General features: G+C 40.4%; 1 protein-coding gene across 1 annotated transcript in view; it reads left to right on the forward strand.

The window, feature by feature from the left end:
• The window catches only part of LOC122788056 (keratin, type I cytoskeletal 19-like), an 86,830-nt gene that overhangs the window by 53,623 nt on the left and 17,723 nt on the right, over positions 1-15,484 (forward strand). Inside the window, exon 6 of the mRNA XM_044054978.1 lies at positions 2,113-2,333. Within this exon, the coding sequence (XP_043910913.1) occupies positions 2,113-2,333 (221 nt within the window). The remainder of the gene's footprint in view (positions 1-2,112; positions 2,334-15,484) is intronic.

Raw genomic sequence — 15,484 nt, forward strand, 5'->3', positions numbered from 1 at the left:
TCAGGAATTATTGATAAACTCAGCAAACTATGCATCAACCCCTATATCAGTAGGTGGGTTGCAAACTGGCTAACAGACAGAACCCATAGTGTGAAAGTAGTGGACTCCAAGTCAGACTGCCGACCAGTCATGAGTAGAGTCCCACAGGGATCAGTCTTGGGTCCTCTCCTGTTTGGCATCTACTTTTCAGAAGTCCAAGCCAAAACAGAGGGACTCTGGCTGACCAGGTTCACAGATGGCACATCGATGGGAGATCACTGAATACTGAAGGTGTTATAGGAGATCTGGGGACACAGTTTGACAGCAACCTCTCCTTTGACCACCACATTTCCACTGTGGTCAGAAAGTCCTTCTATGTGGCACATATCATTACCAAGGGTTTTGCATCCAGGAAGAAAGAGGTCATCATCTCTCTCTACTCTTCCCTCATTAGGCCAATCATCGAGTATAATACCTCATTTGGCATGTACCTCACTAGACACATGCAACAGCTGGAAAGGCCACAAGTACCTCACGAAGAGGGTCCTAGGCCTTAAACACATATCCTACATGGAAAGACTCAAACAACTCCAGCTATTCTCTGTCTCATATCGTCTACTAAGAGGCAATTTCTGCTTGACTTACAAAGCCATGTCTGATCCAGCTCTGTTAGAAATGCTACATCTAAAGAAATCCAAATCCCATACATGTCAAGCAGAGCACCTCACTGGCCCTCTTCAAGAGAAATCTTGATAAGTGGATGGGAATAGAAAGTTCACCGTGGAGATCACTGCAGTGGCTCTACTTGATAAAGGCACTGGGAGCTAACTTCAGGCGGTACAATGCCAGGGCACTTCTATGGGCTAGGCTTGAAATGGCTCCAGGGCTGTTATCCAAGCACACACCTATGAACCTATGAACAGCAGAAATGCAGCTAGGGTCAATGTAACTGTAATAATCTGATCACTAAAATGTAGTCATCGGGTTATTACAATGAGGTACTTTCTGCTACTTGTGATGGGGCACTGACTTATGGTATTGACACAATGAACCTCTGCTCAATAGATTAAGGGACACATCCAGAAATAATCAGGGAGAATCAGGGTCACTTTTAAACTACTAGTACTATTAAACTGAAACATTTCTGGAATACGAAATTGTGAATGAATATAAATTTTCAGCAAAAGTGTAGCTTGGGCAAGGTGAGAGGGGCAATTGTTCTGGATGAAAAGTGTTGGAATGAAATGATCAGTAATCCATAACCAGCTAAAGAGCTACTGAGGCCACTGTTTTTTGGTATCACATATGGCACTGACTGAGTCAGCTGCACATCTGATTTTCTGAAATAAAAGGAGTCTGTAACTCTAATTATTGTCATTATTTATTGTGTAATTCACCACCTTTTCTCCAGAGGTCAACAGTTTTAAAGTCTCTTAATAAAGTGTCAACATTTCTTACAGATCTGAGTACTTCGGCTTTGGTTTCTTAGAGATACAATTGGAATCAAAACCAGGCACATCCCTGAAAACCAGGCACATCTGAGAGTTATGGTAGTATTACTATTACCAGGAATATGTCTCAGTGTGACTTAATGTAAAAGTAAATAAAAGTAACAAAGTAAGAATTTGTTTAATGAATTGTGCTCCTTGCTAAAATACTTAACTAATGCAGTCATAATCTCTGTTCCATGGGTGCTTGTAGAATGAATAGTGTGACTACCAACATATCTGACTTGTGATTCGTTTCAGAAATATGTTTAATGACATCATATGGACATAATTCCAAACACTGAAGACTGTTATTTATCAACAAAGACCTTGCAATGACTGCATAATCATTGCTGTTGTGGTGATCTGTATATTAAGTAAAAAGGCATATGATTATCCAACCACCTCTTTATTTGTTGTCTTTTTCCAGTGTAGTGAGTAGGTTCATTTGTTTGCAAAAATATAACATTTTTTTTTGGCTCCACCAGATTAGATCATCAGCATTGTTAACACAGTACAATATTCACAGTATGATATTAACAACATTATGTCTGGTGCAACATGAGTCAACTAATGACTTTATAATCAGTTACTGCAAAGTGTTTACAGCCATTTCTGTAACCTGCTAATTATTTATTTTTTTCAGAGGAATGGTTTGCAGAGCAACCTGGCTGAAACAGAGAGTCGCTATGGTACTCAGCTTCAGCAGATACAGGCTATAATTCATGAGACTGAGGCTCAGCTGACTAATCTGAGAGCCCAGCTTGAAGGCCAAGCAACTGAGTATAAGTTACTCCTGGACATCAAAGCACATCTGGAGCAGGAGATCAATACATACCGCCACTTGTTAGAAGGAGAAGAGAACAGGTAAGTAGATACAGAATATTATTCCTGAGCTCAGGAAGAGTGAGCCTGTGTAAAATAACAACTGCAACAGTGAGGTAGTAGAATATGTTAGCAAGAAAATGTGACCACATGAACTTCGCTCGGTTTAATGTTCTTCTTTCAGCTTTTCCCAGTTAGGGGTCGACACAGCTGAACTCCAGTCCGCTAATGATTGGCAGTAGATTTTTACGGTGCCGAGGTGCCAGCTCGACAACCAACCTTCAACTAAGGCATGCCCATTTATGCATGTCCTTTGAATGCCACTCGACCATGGGGAGGACATGCAGACTCCACACAGAAGGCGCTCCAGCCGAGAATCGAATGGGAGAACCTCTTGCTGTGAGGTGACAACGCTACTGCTGCACCACCGCGGCTTCTTGCTGCACCACTGCAGCTTAGCTTAATGACAATGTTAAGGGTTCACTGCTAATAAGTAAAGTATAATATTCGTTTGCAGGAGGAACTACTTTGGGAGGGATTACAGATAGGAGATAACGTGCTATACAAGGGAAGATAAGTTTGTTGTAGTCACTGTTATGTCAAAATGAAACCAGTGTGCAAGATTTGGGAGGACTGTGGCCTTGGTCATCAAGATACTTAGATGAAGTAACAAAGACATGAGATCAACCACTACAGGAATAATTCTGCCTTTTTACTGGGCACTGGAAAGATAATGGATTGAGTTCAATTTCTGAGGTTCATTTTAACAGGGGTATTAAACCTGTGAGGTTTGCTAAAACATGATGAAACTGGTGAAAGCTGGTAAAATACATGTTACATATCCTAATTCATATAATATTAGCAATCTAAATTTGAAGCTGCTGGGGTTTGGTATAAAATGTATATATATATATATATATATATATATATATATACACACACACACATATATATATATATATATATATATATATATATATATATATATATATATATATATATATATATATATATATATATATATATATATATATATATATATATATATATATATACACACATATATATATATATATATATATATATATATATATATACCGACTCTGAGATTCCTATACTTCAGAGAAAAGGGAATATTGTAAGAAATGACATTTTGGACTTAGTACATACATAATAAGTCCAATCTTTTGGCCATTCAGCCTCCATATTTCATGACTCACTCTAAGGGATCCCAGTATTTCAAATGGTTACCAATTAAGGTGTCTACCTCACAGACAAGAGGTACAGGGTTTGTTCTCATTAAAGAAATTGACTAGGTTTGAAATGATCCACAAGGGCGGCTACTCTAGTACTTGCCTATAAATTTATAAACCTGTGCCGAGTGAAATAAATCACACCCAGAAATGCACATCCCAGTCTATGAAATTATACATTCCCCTTGCTGCTCATTAGTCGGTCTATCTAAACTAACCCCTGCATCCCAACACAAATCCAACTCAAGCATCATCTAAATCATTCCTGTCTAAACCATGGACCAACACTTCCTTATAACTTACATAGCCAACTCGATTAAGATGGGTATCTTGAAACAATGAAATAATTCCTTATGCTTTCAAATGATAATCTATTGCTCAAACAGCATAGCACAATGCGTGAGAGATGTACATATATAATTGCATTTCAGAATAAAATCTCTCGCAGAGAATCTCAGATTTGAGGATCATCAGCAATACTTTAACACTATACCTCACCGCAACAGTTATGCTGCACATAATCCTTCATATGTTGCGGTTGTAAAGATTAACTTGTCTAAACCTCAAAGACCTCCAAAATGTAAAACAGGGACAAAACACCGAAACAACACTGTATTTTTGTTAAGTGTACCACTTTCTGAAAAAAAAAAAAAAAAAAAAAAACAAAAAAAAAATTATATACTTGTTTTCCTGCCTTTCTAAGCTAGTATAGTCCAGTTTTCAGGTTAGTGCTGAATTCAGGGCTATGTTACAAGTTTCTGTGTCTGCCCATACCTTACTTGGATAGAAGGAAGTTTCTCTGTTCACTGTGAGAGAGGGAGCTTTGTGCAATCTATCTGTCCCTGGAGGAGGGGTTTCAGCGCAGAAATTAGTAGTTTATTGGCCATTTTGGGCTAATTTCAATTTCTTTAATTTCCCTGCTATAAAACCCACATTTGCAAGGTTTTTGTGCTAGTATACAGCTCAGCAAGCTCCTGCCTGGTGCCCTGCAGAGTTCTACAGCAGCAGAGAGACAAAAGAGAGACTTTGGAGTGATTAATTATCATGTTTCTGCATTTTCTTGCTTCCTTTAGCTAATTCCACCTAAAACGCCGATTTTCTAGAGTTTCTGTGATTTAAAAAGCTTGTTTCAGCTACATATTGTACATCTCTCTCTCCTCAGCTGCCCATAACTATAGGAGTCCCACAGGATTCTATCTTAGGACCACTACTATTCACAGTCTTCACAAATGACCTCCACACCTCCACACAGCATGCATCTATAATTCAGTATGCAGATGGCACTACCTTAATCTGTGCTGCACAAAACATTCCCACCCTCCTGCAAACAACTCAACTAGCATTCTCTGACGTTGAAAACTACCTTACCAAAGCCCAACTTATCCTCAATCCAAAGAAAACTCAGCTTATGATTATAACCAGTTCTAACAAAAACACTAACAGTCAATTCACTATCTACTCCACAAATGCTACTCCAATTGCTCCAGTGGCACAGGCTAAGCTACTGGGAATAACCATAGACTCCCACCTAAAATTTGATAGTCATCTGAACTTAACTATTAAAAAAGTACATGCCAAACTGGGGTCACTCTACCGTATCAAACCATTTCTTACCAACAACACAAGTTCAGCCATTGCTCGCTCCCAACTTCTACCCACCCTACTCTATGCATCTCCCATTCTGACTAATCTCAACAAAACTGAACTAAGCAAAATGGAAGCTTGCTATAACAGAATTGCCCGTTTTGCTGCAAATTGCTCATATAGAACTCATCATTGTACTGCTTTGAGACCGCTCCACTGGCTTGAACTGCCCAACCTCCTAACCTACAATCAGCTCTGCCTCTGTCATTCTATTACCTCCCCAATAAGTGTCCTGCCCTCAAAAACCTAGTTTAACATCACTCAGCCAAAAGGCCTCTTAGATCATCAAGCAAACTACTACTAGAAGTCACCAACAGCTACAATAGCTTTGGAGATGCACTATATAGTAGTTCAGTGGCTAAAAAATGGAACTCTGCCCCTACTAGCATTCAAAACACATCATCCAAAGCCTCCTTTAAAGACCTTATCAGGCAACATCTCAAGCAAAGTTGGCAGTGCCATGATTGCTCCCCAGGCTAGTGAAAGCGGATAACATATGCATACTAAATCTAGAGCAATTTATAATAGTTTTTCAATCTTACTCACAAACACTGGCTAATCTACAATGTATGTACTGTACCTGTGTACTATGTATGTATTCTACCTACATTCCAAAGTTCAGCTGTACACCACAAATCTATTACTTATCTTTATTTTTAAAATTAATATCTTTTTTGATTGTTCTCTCCACTGTAACTGTTAGTGCCGCATGCCACTGTAAAAACATGTCTCTTGTAATTTGTGTGTATACTGATTATGTCTAAATAACTAAATGTGTCTGTAATTTTTCTTTGTGGAGCTTTTCTCCCCGGGCCTCTGCTGAAAAAGGGCCTTTTCGGCTCAGTCAGACACCCCCGGTTAACAAATGTAAAATAAAATAAAATAAATAAATAAAATTTTACTGCCTGCACTTTAACAAAGTCGTTTTATGTTTAAATTACCTGTTTAACTGTTGTAGATAACACACTCTAGTGTGATAGCCATTTCTGTGCATTTAAACTGTTTTTTTTTTTTTATTGTATCTGCTTTATTTTCTGAAAAAAACAAAAATATATACTTGTTTTCCCCCATCTTTCTAAGCTAGTATAGTCCATTTTTCAGGTTAGTGCTGAATTCAGGGCTGTGTTACAAGTTTCTATGTTTGCCCATACCTTACTTGGATAGAAGGAAGTTTCTCTGTTCATTGTGAGAGAGGGAGCTTTGAGCAGCCTATCTGTCCCTGTATAAGTGGTTTCAGCCCAGAAACTAGTAGTTTATTGGCCATTTGGGCTAATTTCTATCTCTTTCATTTCCCTGCTATAAAACCCGCATTTGCACTGTTTTGTGCACCGGGCAGTGCCAGTTAGCTAGGATATAACTATTCCGGGCTCCACAAAGTCTACTCTTCAGTTTTTCTCTTGGAACTAGACAAACTTTCAACTTAAGCACTCAAACCATTCACTTCTCATCCTGGCACTTGCTCAAAACTCATAGCAAGCACTAATAAACCTTAGCACTAGACCCCCCCTATACTGCAGAGAAGGACAAAGCTCTCTATTCGACCTTACCAGCCAATCAGTAAAACAGTTCACTGTACCTATCCAGGCATGTCCAAAGGGCAGTTTCAGGTGTACTCTCTGGTCCAACTGGTGAATCTGGACATTTTGAGGGGATGTTACAATTGCCTCATGTACACAGACAACCCTCTCCTCCTTCCAACAAACACTAATACATGCGAGAGGTGCAATTATATAGCCAAACTAAAGGGTAAGCTCTCTCAACCCAAGACTGGACCAGGCAGTCAAGAGGAGAAGGGAATGACTTGCATCACACCACCAGTCTCACATAGACCTATGAAACCAGCACTGGCAAAAAACACACATAAATACGCAAAAACATACTCGGAGGCTCTAAATAAAAATCTGCAGAAGCAACAGAGACCACCAAAGCAGACATCCAAGTAACTTCCACCCCCCAACACAAACCATGAAACACATACTTCACAAAACCAGTGTGCCATACAATCACAGCCCTTAAGGCAAAATAACATACCCAACACACTAGTAATAGGTGACTCTATAGTAAGGCACACTGACATCCCACTCACTAGGCTGAACAAGGAGAAGGTTACTGTTAGCTGCCTGTCGGGTGCTAGGATCTGCCACATAACACAAGCACTCAGGTCACTCCAGAAGAAGTACAAATATGACTCTGTCATTGTCCATGTTGGTGTGAATGACCTGAGCCATACCTCCCTGGACTACATGAAAAGAGACATGGAGGAGTTCTCGGATCATGTAGCCCAGGCCGGTATGACCCTGACCCTGAGTAGCATCCTGCCCTCATCAAGAATGATACCACGGTATAGAGAAAAAATTATCAATTTCAACAACTGGCTAAGCTTCTGGTGTCATTCAAAGGGGATCCAGTGTCTGTCAGCCTGGGATAACATGCTCGACAAGCCACGCTGCTTCACTAGAGATGGCTTGCACCTGTCACCCTTAGGCTTTCAAATACTGGCCAAGGCTCTTGCCACCCCCACGGTGCCTTTTTTAGGCAAGGCTCAAAAGACAAACCCACCACTGTAAATAGCACAAGTAACAAAAAACTGAAGGGTAATGCTACTCAATGCCAGAAGTCTAAACCTCAAAATGCACGCTCTCGAGGCACTCCTCAGTATGGAGCAAATCAATATATGTGCAGTAACAGAAACCTGGTTTAAGGCTCCAGAGAGCACCCCAGCACTACCAGGCTACAACTCATACCATACATTTTGGCCACAAAACCCAGACCGAAATACAAACGGTGGGGGAGTATCCATATTCATCAACGATACCCACACCTCCAGGTTAGTGGCACAGCACAATGCTTCAGAGATCATCCACGTGCAACTAACAATGGGCAAACTGCTATTCAAATTATATCTTGCTACAGATCACCCACCATGTCCCAGGACCCCCACTCCGCATTCCTGGAAACACTGGGAAACATAAAGGTCCTGCCAAACACCCTGATATTTCTTGATTTCAATTACCCAAACATTAACTGGGAGAACTACTCAAGTACAAACTCCCTTGCCTAACATTTCCTAGAATTTATAAACTCAAATGCCCTGGATCAACTGGTCAACACCCCTACCAGAGGTGACAACATATTGGACCTAGTCATCACCAACATGGGTGACTGGTGTTCCACACCGGAGGTCAACCTCTCACTGGTTAGATCTGACCATAAACTAATCACTCTGGATATCCACATTCCGCCACCACACCCGGTCAAAGAAACCACTTTAAAAAATTTTTCAAATGCAAACTTCACATTACATAAGACCGAGGTGGGAAGTTTCAATGCCACCATGCTAAAGGATAACGCTGTCCAAGCTGCAAAATCCTTTACTAATGCACTCTACGGGTAACTACAAGAATGCATGGATCGTGCTATCCCAAACAAAACCAAGACTCACTCCTCCAAGAAAAGAAAACCAGTCTGGTGGACACCTCTCATAAAAAAGCTATACAATAGAAGGAGGAAACTAGTACAGAAAAGAGTAAAATCCCAAGAAGGGAAGACATCCCTGATCAGTATCAGTAAGAAAGTACGTTCCCTCATAAAATCATCCAAGGCTAGCTTCGAAAGAAAAATTGCCATGGACTCCAAAGATAACCACAAGGCATTCTTTAACTATGTCAAGAATCTAAGTGGCATTTCTCAGATCGGCTCTGTGTTAGTGCAGAATGGCACAAAATACACTGAACCGACCGATATAGCCAACATCCTGGCAGACAGGTTCAGTGCAAACTTCATCTCCCTCTCAGCCCCAAAAGGGCCCATAACTATACCAGAAGAATGTAGTGCCCCTGAAATCACAGATACTCAGGTTAAAACAGCCCTCTCCAAAGCCGAAAGCACAGCATCAATAGGACTGGACGGTGTCCCAGGCTCATCCTACATGGGCTCAAAGATGAACTAACTGCTCACCTAAACACACTGTTTAAACGCAGCCTCTCCACAGGCTATATGCCCACAGAGTGGCGCACAGCAATGGTTATTCCACTCCACAAAAGTGGAGCCACAACAGACCCCAGGAACTATCATCCTATAAGCCTGACTAGCTTGGTCTGCAAAGCTATGGAGCGCATCATCATGGATCTCATTAACAGAGACATTGGAAACCTCCAAACGCTGGACCCTACCCAGTTCGGCTTTGTTAAGGGCAGATCATGCCTCCTAAACCTGGTGGACTTCTTTGAGACAGTTACCAAGGCTATAGACGAGGGAAAGGTGGTCCACACAGCCTACCTAGACATTGCAAAGGCCTTCAACACCATTCCCCACTCAGGTATTATAGACAAGCTCACCAGCCTGAACATAAACCCCTACGTCACAAGATGGGTTGCCAACTGGCTCATGGACAGAACCCACATGGTAAGAGTTGCGAGAGCTAGGTCTGACTCCAAAATGGTTACAAGTGGCATTCCCCAGGGCTCAGTCCTAGGACCCCTCCTGTTCGGCATATACTTCTCAGAGGTACAGGCAAGCACAGGAGGACTATGGCTGACCAAGTTCACAGACAACTGAAAACTAGGGGCTATAATTGACTCTCCGGCTGACACAGACATCCTTCAAAAGGGTCTCACTGAGACAGATACTTTGTATCAAAACCATGGCCTTAAAGCTAAATGCCAAAAAGTGCATAGTCATCCTCTTTGGAAAAAACAAGGTACCCACAAACTACCACATAGGTGGTTGTGCCCTAAATACGGAAGAAGTAATAGGGGATCTGGGGACCCAAGTAGATAGTAACCTCTCCTTTGATAATTACATTACCAAAGTGGCTAGAAATTCCTTCTATGTGGCCCACCTAATCACAAAAGGGTTTGCATCCAGATCGAAAAAGGTCATTGGGCCTCTCTATGCATCACCCATCACACCATCATAGAGTAAAATGCCCCATTTGGGATGTACCTTACAAAACACCTACAACAACTGGAAAGACCACAGAAGTACCTCACCAAGAGGATCACTGGCCTCTAGCAGATGCCCTATGCAGCTCGACTGAAGAAACTCCAGCTGTATTCGGTTGCATATCACCTACTCAGAGGTGATCTCTGCCTGACATACAAGGCCATGTCCAACCCAGAATTGATGGACATGCTCCACCTAAAGAAAACCATACACATTAGGCAGAGCTCCTCGCTAACCCTCTTCAAGAGAAACCTTGACAAGTGGATGAAAAAAAAAGTTTACCCCAGGGATCACTTCAATGGCTCTGCTGGACAAAGGCACAGGAAACTAATCTAAGGGGGCAGCGAAAGCCAACACATTCTGGCAAGGCTTATAAATGCCTTTGGGCAGATAGCCTAGTACCTACCTATGAACCTAAGAACCTATGAGTCCAAGATGTACGGATACTAAGTCCATAAGGCAGGCATCCACTAAACCAAACATTCTAGTTATAGGTGACTCCATAATAAAACATACAGATGTACCTCTTACCAGGCTGAGCAAGGAAAGAGTGTCAGTTGTCTGTCTGTCTGTCTGGTGCCAGCATCTGTGAAATCATACATTCACACTCAAGAACAACAACTACCAGTATGACTCTGTCATAGTACAAATAGGTGTCAATGACTTGAGATCTTCCACTTTAGACTATATAAAGAGAGACATGATGGGGCTCTCAGATTGTGTGTCCCTGGCAGGTATAAGTGTAGCATTGAACAGCATTCTACCTTCCCCAAGGATGATACCACAATATGAATAAAAAATAATTTACTTCAATAATTGGCTTGTTTTTGGTATCATTTCAAGGGGGTCCAATATTTATTTGCCTTTGAGAACATGATTGATAGGCGACACTACTTCACCAGGATGGGCTGCACCTGCTTTCTCCCAGGCTTTTGAATATTGGCAAAAACATTATCTACCTTCTAGTGCCTTTTCACAATGCCAACTATATATACCTACTAGCATAATGAAACTAGGAAAGGAAAATATGAAGGTCTTACTGATCAGTGCTAGGAGTATCAACAAGAAACTCCACTTCCTGAAACCCCTTTTCACCCTTGAGGTAATAAATGTCTGTGTAGTAATTGAGACATGCAAAGACTGTAATGCTTCCCCAATTGTAGACCAGTTACTGTGTAGGAGGGAAAAAGGTGGAAGTGTCTCAATTTACATCCAAAATTGCCTCACCTCAAGGCAGATAAAGCAGCATGAAGCACAATAGCTTCTTTGTGTCCAAATAACAATCATAAAGGTCCCGTGTACCATATATTAGCTACCCATACAGGTCCCTCTACGACCCATGAAAGCCAGAATGCTTCACTCTTTGGCTCATATGATCCACTCCACTGTTTCTGTGAGTTGCTGGAATGAAATCCTCAGTATAAATAAAATTTAATGCTGCATTTTATTTTACATTTTTAGAATGTATAAATTATTTCTCTAGCAAAAGTGTGGGAACTTTAAGAAGCCATTTTATTTCCCAAGATCCTGCATTTTAAAAAATGTGGAACTTTATTGTAAATGTTTACTGTATACTTTCTGAGCATTGCCCATATATTGTATAACATTTCCTTTCCTGGTTGCATTATTACATTTTTGTTCGGCAGTAAATATCTTAAGTTAGGAACAAAAAAGACAGTACAGATAGGATACTGCAAAACAAACTACTTTTTTTCTGAATTCCTTGAAGTAAATATCTCACTTAGCAATGAACTTTCAAAATAAAGCAAACAATACTTTCATTACAGTGTTTAGCTGACACATCCTTTCCAGGATACAGAGTAGCTTTTAATTAAAAGGAAAATCCAAGGTTGCAGGCCTCTTCCAAACTCCAAGGAAAGTCCAGAGCTGCAGGACTTCCCCAAGCCCAGTTTTCAGCTCTAAAAACAGTTAGCTCCACAAGGTATAACCTACAGGTGGCACTTCATGGATTAGCTCCACCTGGTGCGAGCTCCCATTCTTCCTCCAGATGATCCCCCAATTGAGGAACTAATATTTTAGAGCTTAGCACTTCGGACACTTCCTTTTACACCACAGAAATTTGCAATAAGGACCATGTGATCTGATTGCTGTGAAAAGGTACACTCCATACTGTAGTACACATGTTTTTATCAGTTTGTTTTGTCCATAGTTGCATTTCATGTACACATTGAAGGCACATATACATTTTCCATAACTATGTTACTATAAATATATATATATATATATATATATATATATATATATATATATATATATATATGCGAGTCTACTTCTTTCTAAATTTCAGAGTTTCAAAATGTCAACTTTCTTATGGTCGAGACCATAAGACTGAAGTTTTGAAACTTCGGACAGTTTAAATGAAGATTTTGTGGAATGGTATATTTACTGTTTTCCTCACTGTAGTGTGATCTCAGAATTTCTATATTTAATTAACAGGGAGTTTTGGGGGGTACAGAGGGCTTGCCTGCCTGCAAAAATGTAAAAAAATAAAAAAAGACTTTTTTGTTTTTATTTATGTAATTTAAATTTTGAAGCTTCAAAACTTTGATCTTATAGTCTCAACCATAAAAAAGTCGATGTTTCGAAATTTTGAATTTTAGAAGTAGACCCATATATATATATATATATATATATATATATATATATATATATATATATATATATATATATATATATATATATATATATATATATATATATATATATATATATATATATATATATATATATATATATATATATATATATATATATATATATATATATATATATATACATACATATATATATATATATATATATATATCCATTTTTATCTATATTTATATACACACACATATATAAGTATATACTCTTTGGTTGTTGTTCATCAAAATTAAAAACAATGAAAAAAGTACATCAACTTCTTCTTTCGGCTGTTCCCGTTAGGGGTCGCCACAGCAGATCACCTGTTTCCATTTCTTCCTGTCCTCTGCATCTTGCTCTGTCACACCAACCACCTGCATCTCCTCTCTCACCACATCCATAAACCTTATCTTAGGCCTTCCTCTTTTCCTGTTACCTGGCAGCTTCATCCTTAGCATCTTTATCCCAATATACTCCACATCACTCCTCAGCACATGTCCAAACCAACATAATCGTGCCTCTCTGGCTTTGTCTCCAAACCTTCCAACCTGGGCTGACCCTCTAATATACTTATTCCTAATCCTGTCAAGCCTCGTCACACCCAGTGCAAATCTTAACATCTTTAATTCTGCCACATCCAGCTCAAACTCTTGCCTTTTTGTCAGTGCCACTGTCTCCAACCCATATAACATAGCCGGTCTCACTACCCTCTTGTGGACCTTCCTTTTCACTCTTACTGCCACTCATCTGTCACAAATCACTCCTGACACTCTTCTCCACCCACTCCATCCTGCCTGTACTCTCTTCTTCACCTCTCTTCCACACTCACTGTTACTCTGAACACTGACCCCAAGTATTTAAACTCATCCACCTTTGCCACCTCTACTCCTTGCATCCTCACCATTCCTCTATCCTCCCTCTCATTCACACACATATATTCTGTCTTAGTCCTGCTGACCTTCATTCCTCTTCTCTCTAGGGCATATCTCCATCTCTCCAGGGTCTCCTCCACCTGTTCCCTACTCTCACTACAGATCACAATGTCATCTGCAAACATCATAGTCCACGGGGACTCCTGTCTGATCTTGTCTGTCAACCTGTCCATCACCATTGCAAATAACAAAGGGCTCAGAGCTGATCCTTGATGTAACCCCACCTCCACCTTAAACGCATCTGTCACTCCCACCGCAGACCTCACCGCTGTCACAATACCCGCGTACATATCCTGCACCACTCTTACATACTTTTCTGACACTCCTGACTTCCTCATACAATACCACAACTCGTCTCTAGGCACCCTGTCATATGCTTTCTCTAAGTCTACAAAAACACAATGCAACTCCTTCTGACATTCTCTGTACTTCTCCATCAACACTTTCAGAGCAAAGATCGCATCTGTAGTGCTCTTTCCCGGCATGAAACCATACTGCTGATCACTAATCATCACGTCCCTTCTTAACCTTACTTCCACTACTCTTTCCCATAACTTCATGCTGTGACTGATCAATTTAATCCCTCTGTAGTTACTACAGCTCTGCACATCACCCTTATTCTTAAAAATCGGTACAAAAACACTTTTTCTCCATTCCTCAGGCATCCACTCACTTTCCAAGATTTCATTAAACAATCTGGTTAAAAGCTCCACTGCCATTTCACCTGAACACTTCCATGCTTTCACAGGTATGTCATCTGGGCCAACAGCCTTTCCATTCTTCATTCACTTCATAGCTATCCTTACTTCCTCCTTGCTAATCCATTGTACTTCATGATTTACTATCCCTACATCATCCAACCTTCTCTCCTTCTCATTCTCTTCATTCATCAACCCCTCAAAGTACTCTTTCCATCTCCTCAATACACTCTCCTCGCTTGTGAGTATGTTTCCCTCATTATCCTTTATCACCTTTACCTGCTGCACATCTTTCCTAGCTCGGTCCCTCTGTCTAGCCAATCGGTACAGGTCCTTTTCTCCCTCCTTAGTGTCCAACCTTTCATACAACTCTTCATATGCCTTATCCTTAGCCTTCGCCACGTCTCTCTTTGCCATGCACCTCATCTCCTTATACTCCTGTCTACTTTCTTCATCTCTCTGACAATCCCACTTCTTCTTTGCCAACCTCTTTCAACCATACATATAATTGGGAAACGAGTGAAAAAATGGAAAATTATTTTTTGCAAGGGGTAAGCCTCTCAGCATCCCCCACATTCATAGGTTTATAGGTTGGTACTAGGCTATTGGCCCTAGGGCCTATACAAGCCTAGCCATAACAATTCCCTGGATATTTCTTCCCACAATATTTATAGGTTCATAGGTTGGTACTAGGCTATCGGCCCTAGTGCCTATACAAGTCTAGCCATAACAATTCCCTGGATATTTCTTCCCACAATATTTATAGGTTCATAGGTTGGTACTAGGCTATCATCCCTAGGGCCTATACAAGCCTAGCCATAACAATTCCCTGGATATTTCTTCCCACAATATTTATAGGTTCATAGGTTGGTACTAGGCTATCGGCCCTAGGGACATGTCCCTAACATAGATGCACCAACAACAATATCACACAATAGTGGTGAAAGGGACATACCTCCCCACCCCTTGCTCTAGGATATAGGAGTAGAACACACTACCAGTGGTAAGAAACCACCCAATGAAAGGGAATTCAATTAAAACATTTGTTGTCTTTTGACCAACTGACAGAATGAATA

The sequence above is a fragment of the Protopterus annectens genome, chromosome 13.part0, assembly GCF_019279795.1.
Source record: "Protopterus annectens isolate FY-2018-M chromosome 13.part0, PAN1.0, whole genome shotgun sequence".
NCBI lineage: Eukaryota > Metazoa > Chordata > Ceratodontiformes > Protopteridae > Protopterus > Protopterus annectens.